This window comes from Prionailurus viverrinus, chromosome X (assembly GCF_022837055.1).
Source record: "Prionailurus viverrinus isolate Anna chromosome X, UM_Priviv_1.0, whole genome shotgun sequence".
NCBI classification, from domain to species: Eukaryota; Metazoa; Chordata; class Mammalia; order Carnivora; family Felidae; genus Prionailurus; species Prionailurus viverrinus.
In genome coordinates, this window is record NC_062579.1 from 5,037,186 (window position 1) to 5,064,674 (window position 27,489).

A 27,489-nucleotide genomic window follows, 5' to 3' on the forward strand; every position below is an offset into this window, starting at 1 on the left:
GAGCGAGTGACCCATTACTCTGTCCCCAGCACTTGTGCTGTGTTGAGCCTCTCTCTGAGCCTCTGCATCGGCCTCTCTCCGAAGTTCTGCATGTTCGCTGAACAGTATATATAATATTCATCATATGTACCATGTCTTTTCAGATCTTCTTACTACACAGTAATTGTCACCTCTTCTTTTATTTTTTTAAATTTTTTACTGTTTTGTTTATTTTGAGAGCGAGAGAACGAGAATGAATGGAGGAGGGGCAGAGAGAGAGGGAGACCCAGAATCTGAAGCAGGCTCCTGGCTCTGAGCTGTCAGCACAGACTTCCACGTGGGGCTCGAACTTGTGAACCATAAGATCACGACCTGAGCCGAAGTTGGAAGCTTAACCAACTGCGCCACCCAGGCGCCCCAATTGTCACCTCTTCTTAAAAACACGCACGAAAATCACACGCACCAGTGGCTCTCAAGTGGGAGCGACTTTGTCCCCCAGGGGACATCTGGCAATATCTGGAGACATTTTTGGTTGTCACAACTGGGGAGGGGGTGCTATGCTACTGGCATTTAATAGGTAGGGGCCAAGGATGCTGCTAAACATCCTACAGTGCACAGGACAGCCCCCACCACAAAAAATTATCCTGTCCAAAAATGTTCATTTTGCTGAGGCTGGGAAACACTGAGAAAGACATAAAGACATGGCACTGAACTCGACAGACACCTTAAAACTTGGCTTTTGTCTGTATCTGTTATCCGCCCAATGAAAGAGTTATTTGGTCATGCAATTCCCCAGTGTGGACGGTCACATAAAGTCCCTGAAGGTACAATATTTGATTGTCGGTTTATTATGGTGACAGAACGGGGAGGGGGAAGGACGACTCGGCTCATCCATCTCAACTGCCTAAATGAGTCAGAAGGGCTCTACGGTATCAGGGCACTTGTGCAGAGCACTCCATTCTGTCACCAGCTACCCCTGTGCCACCTTGACCCCCACCGCTCTAGGCTTGGATTTCTGCAGCCACAAAATAGAGAACCTGTCTAAGCCACCAGCTGGATTTGACACAGACTGTGTCCCAACACTTTGCGACTTGTATAAAGACAATAATAACGAGGGGATTGTTGTCATGACTGGCTGGTCCGATGTCCTAAGTGTCTCTCCAATATGCGAACTGCTTTCCACCTCCGGTCCAGCTGCCATCCTATGTAGGCCATCCCTCTCTCATCTCTCTCTGGCCCAAATACCAGGATCCACTCCGGCTCCTCCTCGCGCTCCCCTCCATCCTGGGCCCAAAGCAGGCGCTTCAAAATGCAAATCTGGTCCAGTCGCCAAAAGGCATCAAGGACGGCACCCGGCTGGCAGGATGGAGCCACCGTAAACTGAATGTGGGCTATGCTTTGGAAAAGCGTAACACCATATAAATGTAGGATGCTCTTGTCTACTCAAGTGTTTGGGTTTCTCTCCTTGTGACCATTATCACCATTGAAAAGGAGGAGTGAAGAGTCCACAGCAACTCTTAACATTCTCACTATTTCATCATCTCTTTGGAAGGCTGGCCAAATAGCTGGCACACAATAGGCACTCTACAAATGTTTGGCGAGTGAACAGAATGTGAACCACCGGTTTCTTGCAGGCAGTCTCACCCCGGACGGACGAAGAAGCACTGAAGGGAGAACATTAAATGCTTGCCGTGTGGATGATATCTCAGAGTAGGCAAGAGGTACTGAGAACACACAGAGGGTAATTCTTTTTCAGGAAGACAAAGGCCAGAAAAGAAGAAAAAAAAAAAAAAGCCTCCAAGCCCCAGGACAATACCCAGTGGGGCAGAACCATGTGGAGCGAAGCAAGTGGAACATTTGTGCTAAAAGGCAAAACAAGCTTTTGAAATTAACCTAAACCACTATGGGGGCAGCGGACGAAAGGAGCAGTGCTAGAAGAGATATTAAGCCATAGAGGGTATTGTTAATATGGAAAGCGATGGGTCACACTTAATAAAGAACATCCTTTTGACTTGTGACTGGTACAGCTCCCTGAAGTAAGCACGAAAAACTTCAGAGGAGCTGGGTGACTTCTTCCAACCTGAAAGCCAACAAATTCCCTCTGGAATCTTCTTTTTTATAGTCCTAAATCAGAAAATATGCATGTGGGGATCTGCGCTAGAATAAAGGGCTGTCTCATCAGCAAATCTTCAGAGCGCACGAGATGTTAGCATTAGCTTGACTCTAAGTTCCTGCTTTTAGCAGAATGAAACAACTGAATGAAAATAATTTTTAAATTGTTGTGGGATGCATTTGCATAATTGAGGCAATAATCATTCATAGAATGAATAGATTTTTTTAAGTTTATTTATTTTTGAGGGGGGGGAGGGAGGGGCAGAGAGAGAGGGAGGCAGAGAATCCCAAGCAGGCTCTGCAATGTCAGCACAGAGCCCGACATGGGGCTTGAACCCACAAACCCCGGGATCATGACCTGAGTCAAAATCAAGAGTCGGATGCTTAACCAACTGAACCACCCAGGTGGCCCTGAATAGATTTTTTTTTTTAAGGAACCAGTTCTCACCTTTCCTCCTCTACCTTGTAAGTGGCATAGGGACCTCAGACTGAAAATCAAAGGGCATCAGCATAAGGAGCAGACTCCAGATCCTTCAGTGTAAAGGAACCTCTGCCGAAAATGGATGAACCTTAATATGACTTTAAAAGGAAAACCACTGAGCTGCTAGTGTCTCCAAAAAAATGAACGAGGGTTAGTAACTTACTAGTGTCTCCCTTGGCATTTCAAGGCAAGTAACTGGCAAAAACAGAGAAAGCCATCATAAGCTTCCTAGAATGTTTGCCTGGTAGGGACCTTAATAATTTTCTAATTCAGGCCCTCTTCCCCCGCCCCACCCCAGCCCAGCAAAGTTAAAGGGCAGAGCTTCAAGTTTAGCCCAATAGTCCCCTAGCTGATGGAGGACCCAGAACCTCTGTACCTGTCCCTCCTGTCCACCTGCACTCCTTTCTTTAAATATATATATATATGGGTTTTTTTTAATGTGACGAGTGCATTTTAGAGGACAGGAATTCCAGATAGATATCTGTCAGCCTGATTATAAATACTGATGATTCTTGTCTTAACTTTTTGCCTGCCTCTCTCCAATTTGAAAGCAGCATGTACAATCTCAGCAGTGGAAATCATGTCAAGGAAAGCTCAGTAAAGTAGCAGATGGCAGAACAGTCCCAATGGTCCGTCTCAAAACATCACAAGTCACAATTGGAAACTAAATGTCGGAAGACCCGAGTAAGCTAACACAGCTGTCTGCCTGCTTCAAGCAGGCAGCAATCAGAACCTTCTTCAGTAGTACTGGTTCCTCAGAAACACTCTCTTTTCTCTTTCTCAAAAATAAACCCCCTCTAGAATCTGGATTTGGTCAGTCGGTCATTAACCTGGAAACCTCGACTCCTTCTTTAAAGGGGGAAAAAGCCCACGAGCTTTTAGTCTGTTGTGCCCTGAGGCCCCCGGTGCCCAGCGCAGTGCCTAGCGCACAGTAGGTCCCCAATAAGTATTTGTTGCGAATTAGACTCAACAGGGGGGAGAGGCGCCACTGGCAGACCCCCTCGCATCCTGCTGTATTAACCAGATAATGATTACAAACTCCGTTCTGCTACAGACTCTGAGGGAAATGCACACCCTTTTTTCCCCAGAAGCAAACGGGCTGCACCCGAAAGTGCCCCGCAGCATTTTCTCCGGAGAGTCAGCTCGGCTCGCTACACGCCCCGATCAGGGAGCAGCCCTGCTTCCCGTCCAGTTCTATTCTCGCTCTTGCAGCATATCTGCTGGAAGGCTGAATGGGCGGACGTGGGCTCGGCCCCAGGAGCCCCATTTCTCAGCCCTGGCCAGCGAGGCTGCAGCCCGGCCCGGCTTCTGGCCCCGAACGCGGTGCCCACCGCGCGGGGCAAAGGAACGCGGGCTTCCGGGGTGGGGGCTCCCATTCTAAGGTGCAGCCGAGTTTCTATGCAGGTGACGCTTGGGGGTGACGGACGCGACACCCTGCAGCCCCTAACCCCGAGAGAGGACCTCCGGGGAGACACGGATCCATCAACCCCGCTCTGTCCCTTCCCAGGCCGGCCGAGTGGCGCCCCCTGTCGCCTCTGCGCGCGCCGGGACACTCACCGCGTAGTGCAGCTGCGGTTTCTCGCGGTATACCGGGTCCCCCATGTCGCCAGCGAGGAGTGGCGGGCCCCCGAGCGCAGCCTGGGGTCGCGGCGCCTCTCCGAGGTCCCCCTATTTCACCGCCATCCCGGGGCAGCCCCCGGACGCGAGCCCCGTTCTCTGCCCCGAGCGCCGTGCAAAGCCCGCAGGCACCAGCGTCCCGCCGGGAAGCCGACAGGGACCGGGTGGAGGTGGCGGCAGCAGCAAAGGGGAAGGCGAAGGAGGAGGAGGAGGACGGGGAGGAGGAGGAAGGGAAGGAGGGGAGGAGGGGGAGGAGGAGGGGAGGAGGACGGAGAGGAGGAGGAGGAAGAAGAGGAGGGGGAGGAGGAGGAGGGGGAGGAGGAGAGGGGAGAGGCCGAGTCAGATGGGATGGGCGGGCGCTTAATTCCTTCCGCTCCTGGAGGGCTCCTGTCGCTGCCGCCGCCGCCAGCTGTTGGGGGCTGCAGCGACCTAGCGCGCCCACGACAGGTGTCGGGGCGGCCGGCGCTCCCACCTCCCGCCACTCCGCCCCTGCCAGGCCCGTGGGACCCGGGCTGCCAGGGCTGGGGCTGCTAAAGCCTCCACGCCAGCGAGAGGGCGAGCTTGGGTTTCCAAGAAAGAGCGACTTTCGCTAACTTTGAAAGGGGTGTGGGCCTGACGCTGGAAGGCGATTCGGAACCGCTCCGGCGAGGGCGGAGTTTCGGTGTTTGCAAAGCCCTCCTTGGGGAGAGTCAGGCACCCGGGGGGGGGGGGGGGGGGGCAAGTAATGCTGCGCGGGGGAACTGCGGACTGGAGGAAGGCTGGGCTGGATGCTGGCCTGACCGCGCCTATTTGGGTAAACTGAGTCCCGGAGGGTTTGCAGGACCCGGGCACGTCCGGGGAACCCCGCTGGAAGCGGGAGTCCTGAAGAATCTTCTGGAAGGCCAGGACTGGTGTCAGTGCCAGGCTGAACCTTAGTTGGGGGTGAGGGCAGTGCCCGGAGCTCCGCTATGTCTCAGTTCTTAGGTGCAATTCGGAAAAGGACGCAGCGAGAATTCGGAAACAGAAGAAACGCACACTCCTGGCAAACGCTGCCAGATGGACCAGGTGATTTTTAGCACGCATTGGAGGTTCACAACACCACCGAAAACTGGCCTCTGCTCTACAATTCCTCGTGGAAGCGTGCACTTTAGAACATCCTGGATGAGGGCGCTGAGGGCCCTCCCCGGGGGCCTGGCACTCTGGGACTCCTGTGCGGCTTCCCACAAGCGAAGTCCAGACAGAGGCAGGGGCCGGGGCCGAGTGGAAACTCCAGACCCAGTGAAATCAATCAACCCAAGCCCAAGAGGGCTAGAAATCCAGTGGAGGGTGGGCTCGTGGGCGGCTCGTCTCAGTTCTTCAGGGTCCCACCGTACTGGACTTGCTGAGTGGCCCTTCCCCTGCTCTGTGTAGGCAGAAGGGGTGGGGAGAAGGGAAACGAGATGTGTCCCCCATGTTGGAGCCCTTACAATTTAGTTGGATGGACTACCCAACTAACACGACATTACTATATAATATTTTGAAAACAACCGGCAACAGAATTGTCAAGATGGACAGTGAAAAAAACTGGGAGGGTAAAGCCAGGGGTACTGGTATCCTGAGGAATCTACTGCTAGACAATCCCTTGAACAGTTCATCTTTCTGGAAAACTCTAAGATTATGTCTACTAAAGCTGATTATACGCCTGCCCTCTGATCCAGGAGCTGCACTCCTAGATACATAGAAAAATGGGTGCCCGTGGCCTCCTCACGTACATGCTGCGTGATGAGCCATCGGTGGTCTATCCATACGAGGGTATTACTCAGCAGTGAAAGGAAAGTAATACCGATGCGTAGAATGATGTGGATTCTTCCCACAAACGTTGAGAGAGAGAGAGAGAAATCACACACAAAATAGGACACAAGGTATGATTCTACCTATTTGTTGCAGAATTGAGATTCAAATGTTGAATTGAAATAGGCAAGTGTGACCTATGGTGATAGAAGCCAGAACAGCGATTACCAAGATAGGGAGCTGCAACTGACTGGAAAGGGGGTACAAGGGAACCTTTGGGGACACTGGAAATGTTCTGTATCTTGATGTGTATGACAGTGACCCAAGTGCACCCACATATAAAAATTCAATTGAGCAGTACAGTTCAGACTTGTGTAATGTACACCCTTCACTATGTATATTTTATCCTGCAATAACAGAAAAATGTCCCCTGCCTCAAACAGGAACATGTCACCAGGGTGCTGCCAGTCTTAAGAGGTCAATTTCACCATTCACCCCAGCCCCCCCGCCAGCACGCCCTTTCCCTCTGCGAGGTGGGAGCACAGAGCCCATTCACCTTGGAGGCCCTCCCTGCTCCCTGACACATCCAGGCAGAGCTGGACAAATGACATGCTAAAGTCCCCCCTTCGCTTTCACTCTGCTCTGCTGCTGAAAGCACCCTTTAGAGCTATGTCATCAAAGACCCTTAGAAGAAGGCAAAGAATTAGCATAAGCTTCACCATGTGGCATCTTTCAGAGAATGCACCCAGGACCAATTCAGGGACCTTTGCTTCACTGTGGTCTATGTAGAAAGATGAACTCACCAGCTTTGGGATTTCTTTCTCTGTCATACCTGCCATTAAACCTCCAGAGCTACAAATCCCTTTCCCTACAGAAACTGTTTCATTGTATATATAAGGAAACACACACACACACACACACACACACACACACACACACACACACACACGGTGGGTCCCTGGATTTAAAAAACCTTATTAACCATAGCCCTTTGATCATTACCCCTGAATAAGCCGCCTCCGTGTTGAGTCACCTTACTCTGTTTGTGTGCCACCTTTGAAAAATGTATTGTCACTAAACAACATTATCCTAAGCCAGAAATAATCCGTCATTCCCAAACTGTGTACTTACATTCTAGGAATGACGTTTGCCTGCAAAGAATATTTCTTGCTACATTGCCATTGCTAAGTCAGAGTTAAATTCTTAAGTGCAATAGGACTGTTTTCCTGTGTTTGAAAGGTCTGGGGAGATAAGACAAAGCATTTTAAGAAATGAAATGATCGATTCATGCTGCAAGACTCTTGAATTCCCTTCAGTGTGAATCCTACACCTTTTCAATTCTCAGTCCACTCGTTCAAGACTCAAGAAGGGGGACGCCTGGGTGGCTCAGTCAGTTAAGCGTCCACCTCTTCGGCTCAGGTCATGATCTCACAGTTTGTGGGTTTGAGCCCCATGTCAGGCTCTGCATTGATAGTGCGGAGCCTGCTTGGGTTTCTCTCTCTGCCCCTCCCCTGCTCGCTCTCTTTTTCTGTCTTTCTCTCAAAATAAATAAATAAACTTTTTAAAAACACACACACCAAAAAAAAAAAAAAAAAAAGACTCAAGAAGGGACCTAGGAGATTGGGCAGAACTCTGGAAGTTCTATTCAATCTGAAACCATTTGAATTCCACACATTATTTCTATCTGAGTATATTTCAAGGTATATTTTAAACAGCGCTCTAATCAAAATGTCTTATTTGCACATCTCTACTCCTAATTATCCTTCCCATGTTGTTTATTTATTCACTCGGTCACTTAGATTTAATAAATATTTTTTTAATTTTTTTATTATGTTTCTTTATTTTTGAGAGGCAGAGAGTGACAGAGCACGAGTGGGGGAGGGGCAGAGAGAGGGGGAGACACGGAATCTGAAGCAGGCTCCAGGCTCTGAGCTCTCAGCACAGATCCCGATGTGGGGCTTGAACTCATGAACCGTGAGAGCATGACCTGAGCCGAAGTCGGACGCTTAACTGACTGAACCACCCAGGCGTCCCATTCAATAAATATTTTTAAGCACATACAATTTGCAGGTATTGTTCTAGGTCATTTAAACTATATGTTAACATGGCAGGTGGCTTTGAAATTCAAGTTTTGCCTGTTGGGTGACAGAGGGAGCTGTAAGGGAGAACGTGAAATCTCCCCCAGAGAAGGCTGAAGTTCATCCCATTCCCTCATTAGATTAAGAGCCTGCTTGGCTAATGTTCTCTTTTGATTAGTCACTCTTTCAAAAAGTAATAAATTTCTCTGATGTTTATCATTTCCCCCAGAGAGGACGCAAAAATAATCTCTAGGAGTTCCTCTAACAGCATCATTTTGAAGAAAAAATGTGTCACGCTCACAGTGGAATTTCCTCATCTCCCTGCCCCCAAATGTTACAGCATTTCCAGGACTGAAGGCTGCCCTTGCCACCAGGACCCTGAAATACAAATCTTTGTTTGCATTTACTCTGCCTGCCTATAAGCTGAGTCGACATTTTCCACATTTAGTGCCAGCCCAGGGGTGATTGCTTTTTCAGGAAAACTTTACCATGAATTGACCATGGAAGCAAATGCAACCTCAGAGTTTAGGAGGAGCTGAGGGCACATCTGAGCACTAAAACCTATTTAGGATAGGACGACAAGGCCCAGCCAGGAGGCCCAGCCCTGCCACAGAGTAGCTCTAAGATCCTTTTGGGTGGGGGCCTCTTCCCTACAACCCAATGCCTACACTCTTTCATTCTATTGTCCTGTCAATCCACCTGCTAGAATATTTTTCAAATTCTAAAATAAACAATTGATAATATATAATGTGCAGCTTAATGAATTATTGCAAAACATATGCCCGTCATAACCATCACTGAGGTCAACAGATAGAGACTGCGGGTGTCCCAGAGAGCCCCATGTCCCGCGGCGACATTGTAACACCTTCCCCGGATCCCAGTGACAGACACTGCCCTATATTTTATGGACTTTACTTCTCAGCTTCCCTTTTATAGCAGGGTTTCTCAACCCTAACACTGTTGGCATCTGGGGACCAATAATTCCCCACTCCCCCACCAGCTTTATTGAGCTACAACTGACATATGACATTGTGTAAGTTTAAAGTGTACCATGAGATAATTTGACACACATAGTCACCATATTTTGTGCGTGTGGTGAGAACATTTTAAGATCTATCTCTTAGGAACTTTCCAGTATACAATATAGTACACTAGATGCCCAGAACTTATTCATCTTATAACTGGAAGTTTGTACCACCCCAGGCAAGCACCATTCCACTCTGTTTTTATGAATTTGGGGGGTTTTCTTTTTTAGATTCCACATATAAGTGATATCATATAGCATTCGTCTTTCTTGACTTATTTCACTTAACATAATGCCCTCAAGGTCCAAGGTCCATCCATGTTGTCGCCAGTGGTAGGATTCCCTTTTGTTGTGGCTGACACATGTGGCTGAAATGTGTGTCAAATAGAGGGAGAAAGCGACAGATGGCGGGGGGGGGGGGAGAGGGAGAGGTGTCACATTTTCTTTATTCATTTATCTGTAGATAGACACTTAGGGTGCTTTCATGTCTTGGCTGTTGTAAATAATGCTACAATAAACACAGGAGGGCAGATATCTCTTTAAGATCCTAATTCCAATCTGTTGGGACATACACCCAAAAGTGGGATTGTTGGATCATACAGTAGTTCTATTTCTACTTTTTAATCTGGTAAGGAACCTCTATACCATTTTCCATAATGGCTGCCCCAACTTACAGTCCCACCAACAGTGCACTAGGGTTTCCTTTTTCCCACATCCCCACCAACCCTTGTTACATCTTGTCTTTTCAATAAAAGCCATCCTGACAGGTGAGGTGATAGCTCATTGTGGTTTCAATTTGCATCTCCCTGACGATCAGTGACGTTGAGCACTTTTCATGTGTCTGTTGGCCATTGTACGTCTTCTTTGGGAAAATGTCTATTCAGGTCCTTTGCCTATTTTTAAATCGGATGATTTGGTTTTTTTGCTATTGAGTTATTTAGATATAGGCCCTTCATCAGATACATGCTTTACAGGTATTTTCTCCCATTCCTTTTGCCTTGTCATTTTGTCGATTGCTTCTTTTGCTGTGGAGAAGCTTTTTCGTTTGATGTAGCCCCACTTGTTTGCTTTTGCTTTTGTTTCTTGTAGTTTTGGCACCCTACTGACAATTCTTCACTGTGGAGGCCGTCCTGTGGGTTGTAGGATGTGTAGCAGCATCCCTGGAACCTACCCACTAGATGCCGGTAGTACCTCCCTCCCCCAACTGTGACAACCAAAAATGTCTCCAGACATTGACAAATACCCCCTGGGGTGGCAGCAAGATCCCCCCTGTTTTGAGAACCGCTGCTTTTTAGGAAGTTGCACATCCATAAATATTAGACCTTGGCGTTACCTGTCTCCTTACTTTATATAAATGATTCCTGAGTATGTTTTATTACATGTGGCTTCTTTTACTCAACATTATGTTTTTAAGGTTCTCCCATGTTGTTGTATGCAGCCCTGGTTCATTCATTTGCACTGCTGTCCAGTATTTCATCGTATGTGCTTAACACGATTTATCTTTTCAACTGAGATGGACATTTGTGTCCTTTCCAGTTTGGGACTACCGAAAACCATCCTGCTTGAACACCATTATACACATCTCCTCGTGCAAAGTACATGCATTTTTATCGGGTGCAAACCCAGAAACAAAACTGCTAGGTCATAGGTATGCATGTCTTTAACTTTACTGGACAATGCCCAATAATTTTCTGAACTGATTGTACCAATTAGAATCTTTGTTTACACTACAGTATAAATAGACTGAACATAGTTTATATAAAGACTGAACATAGTTTAGAGTTGTCTCTCTTCTAGGCTTTCTCACGGGGCTACAAAGATAAAATTCAGGAAATCAAACTCAACGATCAAGAAGGAGAGATGGGGAAGAAGCTTGAGATCCTCTTTGTCCCAAATCACATGTCTCCTGTAAGTGAAGAACTTGCCAGCCCTGCTGGGGTCCTGGCATTTGAAATGCCATTGCTGACTCCAACCACAAGTACAGGTAGAAGCAAGGGTTACATCACTTATGCCTTTGAGGGAAGACATTTTATTGTGCAGAAGTTCAGAGTCCTGGGGGGAAATACCTCAGCAACCCAAACGTAAACCTAAATGCCACTTACGGAATCACCATTTTGTTCCATAGCCATAATTTCTCCCCTTCTTCTGAACTCTAACAATGATATGGAGATGAGAGGGATCCAAGGAAGAATAAAGTGTCCCATTCCTTTCTCCAGGTAAGTTAGAGAGAGACACTCCCCAGTCTGAAGACAGATCTGCTCCAAAGGCCAGTGAATGAGGAATTCCTGGGGGTGCCAAGAATGGTATCTGGAGCTGTGGTGACATAGGACAGAGGGGAAAGAGAAGAATTCCCTGGCATCAGCCGGTACTATTGCCCTTAGCCTTGATTCCAACTGCAAAGAGTATCGAGAAGTTATATATCAACCAGAACTGATGACGTGATGATTTGTGAATGCAGGGGGGAAAGACAAGGGAGGGTAGTTGACAATAAACCGACCATGACAGTAGGTTCAGCTTGGCATCGCTGGCTTGTCCTTTTCTTGCCAGTTTTGATGTTTTCACCGAAGCACTGCTACTCAATGTCAGGGAGCCAGGGAGAGTGCCCTTCAAAAGTATCCGCAGAGCCATGTTTCTAAAACAAATTTTCTATTCAAGGGTCATTAGGCAAAAAGAAGAGGTTGCAATCCCTCTAGTTATGACCTTCCCGAAAAACAGGTCGAGAGTCAGGACACTGCTTCTCATTATACCCATAATCTAACATTAGTCTATTGCCTCTGCACAACTAATGATAACGTCCTTTCCTCTGCATGGTGTTGCGAGCGTGTGAAGCCTGCAGAATGCTCATGGCGACACCAGTGCTGCAGGTGCTAGAATTATTATTTGAGACAGTAACAACTCCACTAATTATCGAACGTGCACATCACAGGTCCCTTGTTCAACTAGATGCTTTTCAAATAGCAAATCTGGTCCTCGGAATAAGAGTGCGAGGAAAGTACGATCATCCCCATTTTATTCATGAGGGCAATTAATTTGCTTTGCACATCGTGTAAGTGGTGGAGTTGAGCTGGAAAGTTGGGTCCATGTCTCTTTGCAGGCCATCCAGTCCATTCCCAAGTAGAGACTCTTTTTGATAAGTCAGACTCATCTATTAGATTTCTATGGTGCCTTCTCGTAAAACAGGGTCAGATACTACCAGTGCCCCATCCATATCTCCTGGGCTAGTAGTTCTCAGTGGGAACAGAGGGACACTTGGCAATGTCTGGAGACGTTTTTTGGTTGTCACAAAATATGGGGGAGGGGGATGGGTTGCACTTGTATCTAGTGGGTAGAAGCCAGGGATGTGCTAAACATCCCCCAAGGTGCAGGACAGCCGCCCCCGGCCCCCAACAGAGAACTACCCTGCCAAAAATGTCAAGAGTGCCAAGGCTGAGAAACCCTTCGTAGACGTAAGAAATTCGTCCTGTAATAATTCCCACTTAGAAGTGTATCCCACACCAACAATGAACTTTCTTTTAGTGGGGTGGGTTTTGCTTTCCTCGAGAAAACAAGGACAGCTATCCTCAGAGCAGAGGCATAGGGCCGAGCAGTGGGACTTACACACAAGTGGGCCTCCCTCCACGCCAACACAGCACGCCGAAAGGCTGACAGGTAGGGTAAAAACTGGACATTTGTGTGACCCAAACTGACAGCTCTAGAGTCCTTTGGAGCGCTTGGCTAGTCACCCAACGACACCACTGTTACAACCTCAACATCCCCTTGTTTCGGAGGCTCAGCAATATTATAAATGATGGCACGTGGCACTGCTCTGGTGCCTGCAGCTTTCAAACCAATTTCACCTGTAACAGTGCCCATCCCCATCCCTAATCTATTTTGTGGTTATGATTTTCATTTGTCATAGGGAACAGGGACATATAAGGCAAACATCAAGAATTTGTTGCCAGAAGTGCAATAAAAGGAGAATGAAACAGTGTCCTTTGCTTGCCAAGTCACCTACCCTGTCTGTATCCCATTAATGCATCAAGTAGAGAGGATGGGCCAGAGAGTTCCAGATCTCCAAGAAATTCCTGGTACATGAAGGTTGAGCACCACCGGTCCAGCACGGACTTCATTGCCTTGCTGTGCAATGAGAGCCAACCAAAAAAAACTGTTCCAAGCTTCGTTTCTTGATTTGTTTTCTTTTGTACCATGCTTTATAAAAGTGTTTCTCAACTGGGGGTAACTTTGTCCCTCGGGGAAAATATATATATATATATATATATATATATATATATATATATATGTATACACACACACACACACACACACACACACATATATATACACACACATAATCAATATATATATTTGGTCACAAGTTGGGATGGGGCATGAAGTGCTTAGTATTTACTGGATAGATGCCAGGGATGCTGCTAAAGAGCCCACCATGAACAAGAGACACTGCCCGCCGCCCCCCCATCCCACCAACTCTCTCTCTCTCTCTCTCACACACACACACACACACACACACACACACACACACACAGAGCAAAGAATGTTCTGGCCCTAAATGCCAGTAGGGCTAAGGTTGAGAAACTCTATAGATAAAATTGTTCTGGTCAAAAAAATCGTAATATATCAGAATCTAAGCATCAGAGTAGAACTTTTTCATTATTTCAGTTTTCGTTGTCATCCTTCTGCACGTTCATAAACACAGCATCTATGGAAAGATGACCTGGAGAGATTGAGAGATTCGTCCTCCCTTTCGGCAGAAGACAGGACAAAAGGGATAGGGATCAGAAATAAATGGCCAATCAGCATTTCTGAAAGTATGGTCTTTAAGTCCACACACATCAAAATCACTTGGCAGGGCGTATTTTAAAAAATAGATCATGAGGACGTCCCCAAAACACAATGAATGAGAATCTCTTGGAGCACTACCTCGGGGTTCACATGTTTAGCAAGAACGAATGCCTAGGAAGGCCAAATAACTCGTTCAAGGTCAGGCAGCTAGCATGAGACAATGCAGAACTCACCCTGCCCTCTGGATTGAATGTTGAAGTAAGGTAGAAAACATTCTGAACTCTCTAACAAGCCAGAATCAGATCCATTTGTAGTTATTAAAATGTAAATGAACATAACATTTGGCCCAGTTCAGCACAACCTAGCACCTGCTAAGTGACTTGCTATATTTTCCTGTGGTTTTGTCAAGTTTTCTCCCCATTGTCTTTGTGACTAACGGTAAAAAGAATGCTACACAGGACTTCTTTCAAAGCTCTCAGGATAACTGATCTCCACGAAACTTTGTTTTTCAAAACCACAGAATTCCTTTTTCTCACATTAACATGTCAAAAAGTGATAAATGTGCATAAATTACGCAAATTATTAGTCCTTTTAGATTTTCCAAAGGGAAAATCCCTTCAGAGTCTATTGAAAATCCTTCCCACCTAGAAATAATTCCTGGTCTCCCATCTTAGCAAAATACAGTTGCCAGCCACTATTTCTCTGTGGTTGATGGGAAAGTCTGAGATTTGGAACAAAGGAATGCTGGTTTGTACATCATAGCAGACAATGTGACAACTTCAAGGCTATCAGTTTGCACTTCTGTAAGTCCCATTTTTACAGTGGAATGATCGAAAGAACAAAGAAAACTCAGTCTGTGAAAGCTGAAGAAGGCCACGAAGACAAATGATGAATGGTTTGAAGGGACATCATGTGTGTAAGAAAGGAAAACCTTGTCAGTTTTCTCCAGAAAGCTGGACAAGAATCAAGAGTGGAAATTATGACGACGTGGATTTTGGCTCAACATAAGAAAACACATTCTACATTTGACCTGGCAATTCCACTCCTAGGTATATAACAAAAGGAATTAAAACATATGTCCACACAAAAACGTGCATACGTATGTTCATAGTACCACTATTCCTAACAGCCTAAAATGGAAACAACTCAAATGTCCATCAACTGATTAGTAAATAAACAAAATGTGGCCTATCCATACAATGGAAAATTATTTGGCCATAAAAAGGAATGAAATTCTGGTATATAATAAAACATGGATGAACCTTGAAAACATTACGCTAAGTGAAAGAAGCCAGTCACAAAGGACCACATATATTATATGATTCCATTGATTAGAAATGTCCAGAATAGGCAAATCCACAGAGACAAAAAGTAGATCTGTGGTTGTCTAGGGCTGGGGAGATAAGAGGATGGTGACGAAAGCAGGTGATAGCTAAAAAGTACAGGGTTTCTTTTCAGGGTGATGAAAATGTTCTAAAATTGATTGTGGGGATAGTTGCACAACTCTGAATATACTAAAAACCATTTCATTGTTCACTTTAAATGGGTTGCATTGTATGAAATGTGAATCTGATCTCCATAAAGCTATTAGAAAGAGAGAGAGAGAGAGAGAGAGAGAGGAAGGAAGAAAGGAAGGAAGGAAGGAGTAAGTGAGGGAGGGAAGAAGGGAGGGAGGAAGAAATTAGAAGGAAGGAAGGGAGGGAAAGAGTGAAAGAGCTTGGGAGGGAGGAAGAAAGTAGAAGGAAGGAAGGAACAAACAAAGGAACAGAGAAACAAAGGAATGGAGGGAGGAAGGAAGGTCTTCATAATAAACTGAGTGGTGCCAGACAAGACAGGCAGCTATCCCGGGACGTGGTGCCTTCTTGCTGGCAAAATCTAACAGCCTGAGCCCGGATGCCCATCAGCTGGAGAGGCTACACTGTGTGGGCAGCTTCACTATTGGGCGTGCAACTCTAAAATGTCAGAGGCGATGTTTCATCACTTTCCTGTTTCCCTGACTAACGGAATGGCTCAAGGCTAAAGACAGGCTTCTGTTAGCTCATTCAGTCCATTCTTTCATCCATTGTGTCAATGCTAACTGAAGGCAAGGCCTTGTGCCACTTCTCTCTTCATGATATAGTGCCTTCTTGCCTCAGGCAGAGTTCCCCAGAAACAGACGAGAGGATAAGCGTGCATGTGCAAGTGATTTATTAAGGGCTCGTTCCCAGGAGAGACTGGTAAGGGGTAAGCGTCACAGGGGAGGAAAGGGGAGGAATCCAAGTAAAGGTGTGATGTCTGGCAGAGCCCCGGTCTCCACCTGACCCTGGGGGAGGGGTGGGGGGATTCTGGAGTATAAATCCTATCTCAGAGCTGTCCCATCTCAGACCAAAGGAGCTAGGCTTTAACGTTCTCACACCTGCCAGTCAGGGGCTATGGGATGCCCCAGGGTGATGTAAAGTCCCAGGCACTTCCTGCTCTTTGTGGCTTTAGGGAAACTGCTCGAGAATCCCAAGGGAGGTCCTCTGAAAAAGTTCACAGATGTTGGTCATTAGAAGCAAACCACACAGAAGCTGGGGGATGGGTCAAGCACACAGAACTGATAACAGATCTGAGATATTCTGGGCAAAGCACCAATAGCAAGCGGCCACTACACTTTCTGGTTGAAAATTTGTTAAGCCCTAAAGGCCGTTTATGACTCTGCTCCTACGTTCAGAGGTCCTGAGCGGGGTAAAAGCCTGTAGCCGCCGAAGTGCTTCCATCAAGGTGAAGTGCGAGCCGCTCTCCCGAGGCCTGGCCCTCCAGCTTATCCTCTTCCTGGCTCAGAAATGCTTCATCTGCCATCTCTGTCCACATCAGACCTATTTCATGGCTTATACTGAGGTGGTGAATCTGTCCACGAGCACCGCAGAGAATCTCTCAGCAGCTTCGGCATCCCCGGTTGCCGTCTGGCCACTGACTTTAAGTTCGGGTCAGTTCCGAAAGAGGCCAACCCAGGGAACCATCCGTGACTGGGTTACTGCACTTACCAGACTCATTTCCTTTCACTGAATTACAGACCATCACAAATATGTCTAAGATGCGGCCACCTAACAACACAGTTCAAAGTTCCCCGTTTCATCCATCATTTGTTGATTACCATCCTTTTGGGGGTGGTGGTGGGAATCATTCTAGCGTGTGAGTGTGTGAGTGTGTGCGTGCGTGTGTGTGTACGCGCAGAGAGAGAGAAGTTAGAACAGTGCCAGGAACATGTAAGCTCTATATCAATGTTCGCTATCATCACGCAGGTACAGAACTTGTCTCAGGGTGCAAGGTGAGGTCTTTGTCCTCCAAATTGTTCTTCTGCTAAACAACATGCAACAAGTTTGCTGACCTATTTCAATTCTGAAAAATTGTTTCTAGTTCGCCTTCCCTTCTGCTACTTCGTATCAGCACCTTCTTCTCCCGCTTCCTCTGAGGTTACCATACAAGATGGGGTTAATGGTCAAACTCCTCAGTACCAAAGAGAAGTATAGTAAATATTAGGTAGGCTGAAAAACAAGGGGGGGGGGGTGGGCAGGGCAGAAACAAAACCAGCTCCCAGAAACTCTCAACGCATATTTTTGGCAGTGAGGAGACAGCCAGAGGGCTTTTCTCCAGAGTTTGGTTTTGTTTGTATCTATGAAAGTGCACAAGTTGAAATTCCATAAATAGAGGCGCTTCTGTACCACTTTCTACTGCTAATATTTTCTTTTCCTCTGACGTCTGTCCCCAGCATTTCAGTTCACGGTGAGCACTTAATAAATGTGTGACGACTGATGTTAGAAAGTGTTACCGGGGCCCAAAGCATCCTAGCAGGGGCACAGAGCATTCTAGAAAAATCTAAGAAAATACCAAACGTGAAAAGTCACCATTCAATTCATTTACACAAAAGCCTGAAAAAGAAAGCCTGTTGCACTTCAACATGACTTGTTTGCTTTGGTTTGTTCTAAAAGAACAAGTGACGGGAGATGTTTGTCTCCAATCTGGCATAGGTTTTTACGTTTCTACATGGTTGAAAGACAAATCAAAAGCAGAATAAGGTTTCATGACACGTGCAAATTACCAAAACCCTCAAATTTCGGCATTCATAAATAAGGCCTTGTCCGTGGCTGCTTTCGACAGCCTGACGTACCTGGTCTTTTACAGAAAATGCTCACCGACCTCCGAATCAGAAAACTAAAATAGTATTTTGCCTTGTTTGATTTCTTTTTTTCTACTTTTGGCTTGCATTTTCTCCCTTCTGGAGTTTTACAAGTCCAAAGAAAAAACATCTTCTACATATTCGTTTCTATTAACGTCTCAATTATTTTGTGTCGTTTATAGCCTTGAAGCAGACAGACAACTTGCCAAAGATAAACCAGCCTGTTTAGGTCAGGCAGACTTCCAAACTGGATTCTGCTGCGCTGCGTATCGGAGCTCTTAGAGACACATTTCTGCTATTTCTAGAGGTCTCAGGTAAATGTACGTGAGATTCATTTGGTCTGTAGATGGCATCCCACCAACGTATCTTCCAGAACAATATAGACCCTAACTAAAAAACCGACCTTCCCTTGTTGCATTTGTATTTATTATTCTCAAATCATTTGTCAAAGTATTTCTCTCTCACCCACTGGGATTTTCTAAGTCCATCCAAAGGAAAGATTTCCCTGTGCGCTCATCTGGCAAGTTTGGTCCTGATTTTGGACACATGCTGTTCCTTGGTATCCCCCCATCCAATCTTGAAGTGGGTCTGTACTCATCTGCACTGGATTCAATTACATACCATGCCGTGCCACACCACATGCTCTGAGACCAGAAAAACAGAAGATTCTAAAACACACTTGTCTATATTTGGAGCCAGACCATTTTGCCCTGTCTCAAAAACCCTGGTCCGTTCAGAGGAAGTAACCTCAAATTGTTATTTATTTTCATGGCATAAGCTTTTTATTAGGCTGTGACTTCTAGGTCATGCCATGCTGCACAAAAATTTGTGTATCTAAAATTTTCAGACCAGTCAAGACTCTGGAAGGGAACCAGAATCCAACCCATTTTCTACAACTACCTTCTTTGGCATCTTGCCCGGGGAGATGACCTTTGAAATTCTAGGTCACACGTTGAACACGAGTCCTTTGTCTTCAAGGGGTAAAACCCTTCCGCCTGTAACACCCTTCTTCCTACATCACATCCATCACCACCTTCCCCCCACCCTTTCCATTTCCCCTTTGCCCATAGAACTCCCACTAGCCTCTCTGGGTTTCCTGAACCTTACGGGCCCATCCCACCACCACCACCCCTCAGGAGGTCCCGCAGGCCTTGTGTTCAGACCACTGATAGGACACTCATCTTGTCTGTTTCCTCCTAAAACACTGTTTTCCCTCAAGACAGGGGCTGTCATTGTCATCTTTCTACCTCGAGAGCCTGGTTCCATGCCTCCGATACAGCAACCACTGAAGAAATATTTGTTGAATGCTGTTACTAAGTAAGATTCCAGAAGATGAGAACAATCAGCATTTGGTGATTACCGCACCAGCGAGCCCAGAAAGAAGCTGAACCGGAATCAACTACAATGGCAACGATGGCTGCCTCGAGTAACCCGGTGATTTATTCAACAGAATCATCTCCTTGGGCCAGTCTTGACGCCCCTGCCCTGATGTTCCATGTCGCAGACAGCTCTCAATTAGCATTAGGACACTGTGATGTGGTACGCAGGAGCAAAACCTTTCAAAACCATAATTCTGATTTCCAGGAAGGAATATATACCACTTCCCCAGAAAGGTAAGGGCCACAGGAACTTACAGGGACATCATCCAATCTCAGGGCCACCATCTTAAGTTACAGGAGAAATATATTCAAGAGCCTCCCACAGGGGAATTCAGCAGGGCCAAGAGGTAAATGCAGCCCATAGAACGGGGGAGCTTCCCAAGGACACATCAGTCGATGTAGGATTTCGGAGGTAGGGTCTGCTTTGGTTTCTCATGAAACAAGGGGAATTCTGCTCAAAATCCTGCGAAAAGGCAGGGTTTTTTTTTTTTTTTTCTTTTAAAGGGCTCTGTCAGCACAGAGCCTGACGCAGGGCTCTAACTCACGAGCAGCAAGATCATGACCTGAGCTGAAGTCGGACGCTTAACTGACTGAGCCACCCGGACGCCCCAAGGATAGTAATTTAAAAAATCTCACAAATGTCTACATGTATGTATTCAAATATACATACACATATATGTGGTAATATGTATTTTTATGCACATATATCATCATGAGTCTCTTAGAACATATGAAAATGATGTTCTATTTTTAAGTTAAAGATTTTGGATAATTATGAAATATGAGAAGAAGTACATCTTGTATCTGTACCAGAACTCTGGATTGAATAGCTAGGTTTATTGACTATTATTCAATCGTTTAAATTTAGTTTATAGCAGCGCCTTTTTTTTTTAACTACGGCCATCAATTACTGCTTGGATTATTACATCCCCTTTATTCATTTTTAGCATTTAACACTTTTCTTTCTTTTAGAACATCTCACTTGCACCCACGGGAGAAACAAGTTTAACTCAATACATCAGCCCAAAATAGGGGTGATTCTTTTAAAACACCTGGCTATTTGGGGGCTCCTGGGTGGCTCAGTCGGTTAGGCGTCAGACTTCGGCTCAAATCACGATCTCACGGTTCATGAGTTCAAGCCTCGCATCGAGCTCTGTGCTGACAGCTCAGAGCCTGGAGCCTGCTTCCAATTCTGTCTCCCTCTCTCCCTCTGCCCCTTCCCTGCTCATACTCTGTCTCTCTCTCTCTAAAAAAAAGAAAAAAAACACCTGGCTATTTCTTCTGACCTTCTCCTTTAAAACCTGCCTCAGTTACATGGCTTTAGAGAAGTAATACTTTAATCCTTTTTGAAAATCGAAAATTGATGTTTTGGAGACATGCACATATCTTACCCAGCCTCCCACACAAGACTGGGCATCCAGCCCAGATACAAGAGTGCAATTGAGTCAGACAACACTTAGCACACAAACAGTTCCCTCGGTCTCCAGCGCCTCTTTACAATTTCACCAAGTTAAGACTAAACATAAATGAAAAAAAAAAATCCCTCCTTCCAAATTGCCTTCTTAGGATCCATAAATTCCACATTCAGCCGGCCTTGCAGCCTTCACTTTCTCCTTTGGCCAGAGAGCCCAGGGACACGGGGTCTGCTCCGTGGGTTAATCTGCTGCGGCGAGACACAGCCTTCTTATCCTGGCTGCGAGGTGGGGCCGCTTGGAGCTGAGACCACCTGGAAGGCCACGATACTGAGACTGGAATGCGAACACAGTCTCAAACAAAGGGCCGGGCCTGATGTGTCGCCTGGTGTGGTCGTCTTATGAGGAAGACATCACCGTGGGCAATGTTTTTCTGCAACAACTTTTCTTATTTTTCCAGCTTCATTGAGATAAAATTGACGTACAACATTGCGTAAGTTTAAGGCGCCCGAAATGTTGATTCCCTCCACGTTTCATCTTCTTTAGTTGAAGTAGAGTTGACATCCAGTCTGATGTTAGTTTCAGGTATACGACATAGAGATTCAACATTTATGGACGTTATGAAGTGATCGCCTCAATAAATCTAGCTACCACCTGTCAGCATGCAAAGTGGTTACTTACTATTAACTATTTTCTCGGTGTCGTACTTTGTAATCCCCTTGTCTTCTTTATAACTGGAAGTCTGCACCTTTTAATCCCCTTCCCCTATTTTGCCCATTCCCACCTCCATCCCCACCCCGCACAACCACCAGACTGTTCTTGAAGTCTGTTTCCATGTTGAGTTTTGTTGTTGTTTTTGCTGTTGTTCATTTGTTTTGCTGTTTTAGATTCGGCAAAATATAAGTGAAATCATATGGTATTCGTCTTTCTCTGACTTATTTCACTTAACCTATTAGGCAATACTTTTTTTTTTTTAATTTTTTTTTCAACGTTTATTTATTTTTGGGACAGAGAGAGACAGAGCATGAACGGGGGAGGGGCAGAGAGAGAGGGAGACACAGAATCGGAAACAGGCTCCAGGCTCCGAGCCATCAGCCCAGAGCCTGACGCGGGGCTCGAACTCACGGACCGCGAGATCGTGACCTGGCTGAAGTCGGACGCTTAACCGACTGCGCCACCCAGGCGCCCCTGGGCAATACTTTTTAAAAATTTTTAATGTTTATTTTTTTTGGGGGGGGGGGTAAGACACAGAGTGCAAGCAGGAGAGAAGAGAGAGGGAGACGAATGTGAAGCAGGCTCCAGGCTCTGCGCTGTCAGCACAGAGCCTGATGTGGGGCTCGATCTCATGAGCCACAAGGTCATGACCTGAGACAAAGTCAGACGCTTAACGGACTGAGCCACCCAGGAGCCCCTAGGCAATATTTTTAATAGAAAACTGGCTGAGAGTAGCACTTCTAGGTTTCCCTCATTAAAGAGATGTGTATTCATTTTCTTTGGGGGGGGGCTTATTGAACTAAAAAATATAAGCCAAACAGTACTGAATTCACAAGTGCACAACTCAGCGCACTTTGCCAAAGTGAACCCGCTTGTATAATGACTACCCAGAACAAGAAAACGCCCCCTCCCAATCTTTACCACCAAAAGTAACCACTATCCTGACCAGCCACACCATAGGTTTCATTTTGTTCGTTTCATTTGCCCGTTTCTGAACTGTAGATCATAGAATCCCACAATGGACAGTCTTTTTCTTTGGCGGGGGGGGGGGGCGGGCGGGGGCAGGGGGAGGGTGTTCTGGCTTCTTTTGTCGCCCTTCATCTTCTTTGCTGAGAAGTACTCCACTGTACGAATAAAACACGGTTGTTTTCCTTCTCTACTGCTGAGAGACATTTTGCCAGAATAGTGCTGATGTGAACATTCTAGTCCGTGCCTTTTTGGGGGAGCGTAGGTAGGCATTTCTGTTGGGTATATACCTGGGAGTAGAGCTGCTGTATTACAGGGAGCACATATGCTCTGTTTTAGTACATACCGCTCCATGGTTTCCCAACGTATCTGTACCAGTCTACACTGCCACGAGTGACGCGTCAGCATTGCACTTGTCCCATACTGATGCAATAGTTGCTATGGTCGGTTTTCTCTCTCTTGCTAAACTACAGACATCTGATGGGCAAGGAGTGGTGGCACACTGTGTTTCAATGAACATTTCCCTGGTGACTAATGAGTTGGAACACTCTTTACATGTGTGTTGGTCTTCGGATACCCCTTTTGCAAAGTGTCTGTTTCTAGTCTTTTGCCCCTTTTTCTACTAAGTTGTCAGTCGAGAACGGGGTTGGCAACATTTTCAGGTAAAGGGCCACAGGCTGTATATTAATGAATGGGAATGACTGAGTCCCAATAAGGTTTTATTCACCAAAACAGCCAGTAGGCTGAATTTAGTCCGCAGGCCATGGTGTGCCGGCCTCTACTTTATCAGATGTGTGTGGTTTTGCCTTTTGGTATTTAAATATTGACCAGAGCTTGCTTACTGTCTATCCAACATCCACTCTTCTTACTGGTAACATGACACTGGAGGGGGTGCCGTAATACCTGGCTAAAAGAATTGCAGATGTCAGAGACCAAGTGTTGTGTAAAGGGCTTCTAGGAAGTAGTTAAAGGGAAGCCGTCTCAGTAAGGATTACCCCTTGGGCTCCTCTCATCCTTATTCTTTCTAGCTGAGACACGGGCGTGCCGGCCGGATGTATAGCAGCCCTCTTGTGACCGTGAGACAACGTAGAACGTGACAGCTGGTGCTAAGAATGGCCAAACAGAAAGAAAAATTACTGCCCACCTGTTTAAGATGCTGCTATTGGCAGCCCAGTGTAATTTGTAATAGATAAAAGAAAACTCCCATCCTGTTGAATTATATTTTTATCCCTCCTAACTCCTTCCTGAAATTTCAGCCTTCGGTTTTATTGTTTAACTATGTCATCCATCACCACTGAACACTTAGCACATGCTTTTGATCTTTTTGTGCTTTCTGTCTGTGTGTTTCTGTCTTGTTTTCCCCCTTAGTCACACACTTTTTCATGAAGAAGAAATATCACGTATTTCTCTGTGTCCAGAGCAAGTTCATCATGTGGAGTCAGCGCTTCAAAAAATAATTCTTTGGGAGGATAATGTTTATGTTCAAATGGTGAGGAACATACTTCCGTAGGCAGAAGGACAGTACATTTTTGGTCAGAAAGACAGGGAAAGAAAGGCAACCTTGGGGTCTACAGACAAAGGGCAGGGTTGCGTAGCCTCTTCCAAGGCATGCAGCTCTGTAATACTAACAATCTAAATTCAGGCGAATCAAAATTACGCTCCTTGGGGCACTGTTCAGCCTTCAGGCATACTAGCATGGATTGATTTCTTATATTTTGAGCGCACTTAAGCTGAGGTTCAGGTGATCACATGATGCTTTCTTTTAAGGCAGGGGAGCAGTTGCCGTCCCTCGCAGTTGTGGAGAGCCAAACTCACACCCTCCCAAAATACTATATCCTGAGACAGTTTTCTGTAGAATTTGAAAAAGTATAAAACATACTTTCCAGAGCATAATCCACTTCAACAATTTTCAAACAGCCCCTTCTCTCACACACTGCATAGTTGGCTTCCCTTAGTTTACACGGGGCTACTCTTTGGGGCTGACTCCCAATTTTGGAGTTGACTGTTTCCATGGAAGGCTACCACAGGAAATACCTGCAGACTCTACTGAAATCCATCGAGGACAAAGACACAACCTTCCTTGCGGTGTCAGAGATGATATCTACTACAAGTTAACGCCGGGTATACCCAGAGAGAAAATATCACAATGTGAAGACAGAGGAGTTGTCATTGTTTGCTGTCTGGGATCTGAAACGTTGGCCCTCCAGAGGCACTGGGTTTCATCTGAGTCAACGACAAGATGAAGACGCTAGGAGACTGACAAAAGAAGAAAGGTATGGGGAAGGAGGGAGATCATGTGAGTAATATCTCATGGATTCCATGAATTTCCATCACTTTAAAAACCAAATCTCAGCTGGTGCTGAGTTGCAGATAACCAAATTAATGTCGACCTTTTGAACGGAGTGATCTCACATAATTATCTTGCCTTCATTATGGGCTGAAAATCTTGTCTTCATATTTCCAGGTAGGAGGCTGATTCTGATTACAGGTTAGAGTGCATATTACTACCTGGAGATGTGTGTGTGTGTGTGTGTGTGTGTATGAGCAAAAGTACATGCCAGGAACCACACAGTCCAAACGTCCACTCACAGCTTTAATAAGCATCTGTTCTACATGTGACAGGGTTTACTAAGGGAGACAAAAATCTTTTTTCCTTATTCTTTAGACCAAAGGGATGATTGCTTCTCAACCCACCTCTGATTTCAACTCTCTTCTATTGTAGCCCAGTCTGTTTTAAACTCGTTCTCTTCTGTCTGAAGTATAGCAAAGCACTTTTCCAAGCGGGAAACCTGACCCCAGTAATAGTGTAATTGTAAAAGCCAACATAAACTCAGGAGCAACACCTTCTCACTTAGAATCTTAAACACTCTTTCTACTGAGAGAAGAACGTTCTTTTAAAAGCACTGTTCTTTTCCCTAATGTCTGAGCTCACTTTGCCCACTTAGTCAAAAACCGAAGTTTTGAGGAGTTAAGGCTCAGGACCTGGGTATGCAGTCCATATAGGCATGAAAGAGTTCAACTTCCAGGCTCCTAAAACCGGACAGGAAGGAGTATAACACCTCTGCAGAGGACAAAAGCCTTTTGAGATCGTAGGCGCTCTTAAAACTCTTCGCCATTCTCCAACGCCAAAATGCCCTGATTGCAAGGGGAATGGGTACTTTTCACCCTGACTCGGGCATTCTTTACACTGGTGCTACTTAACAATTGCATGCAGGCTACAGACCAAAATCTGACTGTCCTGGACAAATCGAGATGTGTGGACACCCTACACATGTAGCCCCTTCCCTCCACCACTCAATGCAAAGCTGGTATCAAATGTACAGAGAGAAACCCAGAGTGGCGTGGGGGTGTGGCCAATGCTGTTTGGAACATCACTTTGATACAAAACCTGGGGCCGAGCAATGTCAAGTCGAGCTCAACCAGGGCAACTCTCCTCCCAGGGGGCACTGGGCCATGTCTGGAGGCACTTTGGTTGTCATAATGGGAAAGGATGAGAGAGGTGCAGGAGTGCTACTGGCACTTAATGGGTGGAGGCCAGGGATACTCCTGATATCCTCCATTGCCTTTGACAGCTCCCACAATAAAAGGATCATCTGGCCCCAAACAAGGGTGCTAAGGCTAAGAACCGCTGAGTTGGAGCAAGCGGAAGCTAGAACAGTCCCTACGATGGGTCATGGCCATTTCAAAGCACACTGGCATGAGTGTGCAGTCTGCACCATTGAATGGTGCAGAAGGGAGCTCTAGTCACAAGTTGGGCACAGTTAACTGTCCATCACACCACATTCAGGGGCCCCCAGATGCTTCACACAGGGGGATTAGAAGTTAGCGTCAGACTCTTCTTACTGTGTATGTATATGCAAGCAGCATTTCTAAATACACTGTAAATCTAGTGTATCCCATCCAGAGATTAATCATTCTTAATGAATTCTTTCTGTTTTTGCTCTACAACCTGAAATAAAAGAATCCCTTCAGATATTATTCCCTGAAGTTGCCTCAGCTGGCCAGTCTAATGAGAAGTTCCATGCCCAGAGTGAGGCAAGCAGATCATGCTTTCTCATATCTTCTTTCTGAAGGAGGTCTGAACAAGGCATACTCTATCTGGGCACATCCCAAACGAAATATTCAGGAATTACGCTTTAAAAAGAAAAAAAAAAAAAAAAGGTACCCAGTGATGCTACTTGGTACCCATTTTCCAAGAGGAATGGGACCAATACGGATATAAGGAGTTGTTTTTTTCCCTCCTTAATTGCTTTCACTCCTCCCTTCGATGCCCTCCTCAGATAAATTCTTCGTGTGACTCACACTGAAAAGAAAAAATTGAGAACTCTTCTTTTAGCCACAAGAATCATCGGCAGAAAGCTGACATTCCATTCCTTTCCTGTCCTACCAACATGCCCACATTTAACTCCAAAGAATGACTGATGAAAAGTAGCCCTTCTGAGCCATGACTGAAACATCAAACCACCTTAGAGAGTGGCAACTGTAGTAGACGATATTTAATAGGTCTTAGTAATAGGTATTTAAATCCTTTAAAGGGGCAATGAAACCACATCTCTCTGGTTGAGATCTTAAGAACCCTTTATTTGTGGACAAGAACCCTCCCCTATCACTCAGTCTTCTAAATCACAAGAGCAACGTTGAGTCTTGACATTTTGTCAGAGGCATTTTTGGAAAGGCGTATTTTACTATCCAAAAAAAACAAAAACAAAAACAAAAACAAAAAACGGTGCTTATTAATGAAGAGTTTCTAAGAGCTAGGAATAGATTTTCAGTCCAGTGTTAGTCTTCCTAGAAGACACTGAGTTTCCATGAGGAAACATTTTAGAATATAGACATCAGTACAGCAAACACTGAATTATAGTGCTTCATTCGCGCCGACTGATCACGTGGTTGAAGGAAATGGTGTGCAGCGTCAGACCATTTAGAACCTCTGGTCTCTTTCTTCAAGACCAGAGAGGACATGCTTGGGCGTGCAAGGAAGTACATTAGGATACCAAACCCGGTGACTATCTACACCAGACGATCACGACCTATTGGGTCTCCACAAACCCATCTGTAGTC

The 27,489-nt window shown here is 45.8% G+C and overlaps 1 protein-coding gene across 2 annotated transcripts in view; it reads right to left on the reverse strand.

The window, feature by feature from the left end:
- The window catches only part of ARHGAP6 (Rho GTPase activating protein 6), a 451,443-nt gene that overhangs the window by 228,268 nt on the left and 195,686 nt on the right, over window positions 1-27,489 (reverse strand). The window contains exon 1 of one of the 2 annotated variants that reach the window (XM_047844197.1): window positions 4,130-4,767. The exons of the other annotated variant lie outside the window; for it this stretch is intronic. Within the exon in view, the coding sequence (XP_047700153.1) occupies window positions 4,130-4,174 (45 nt within the window). The 5' untranslated portion in view covers window positions 4,175-4,767. Of the gene's footprint in view, window positions 1-4,129; window positions 4,768-27,489 lie in introns of those variants that run through there. 2 annotated transcript variants of the gene reach the window in all.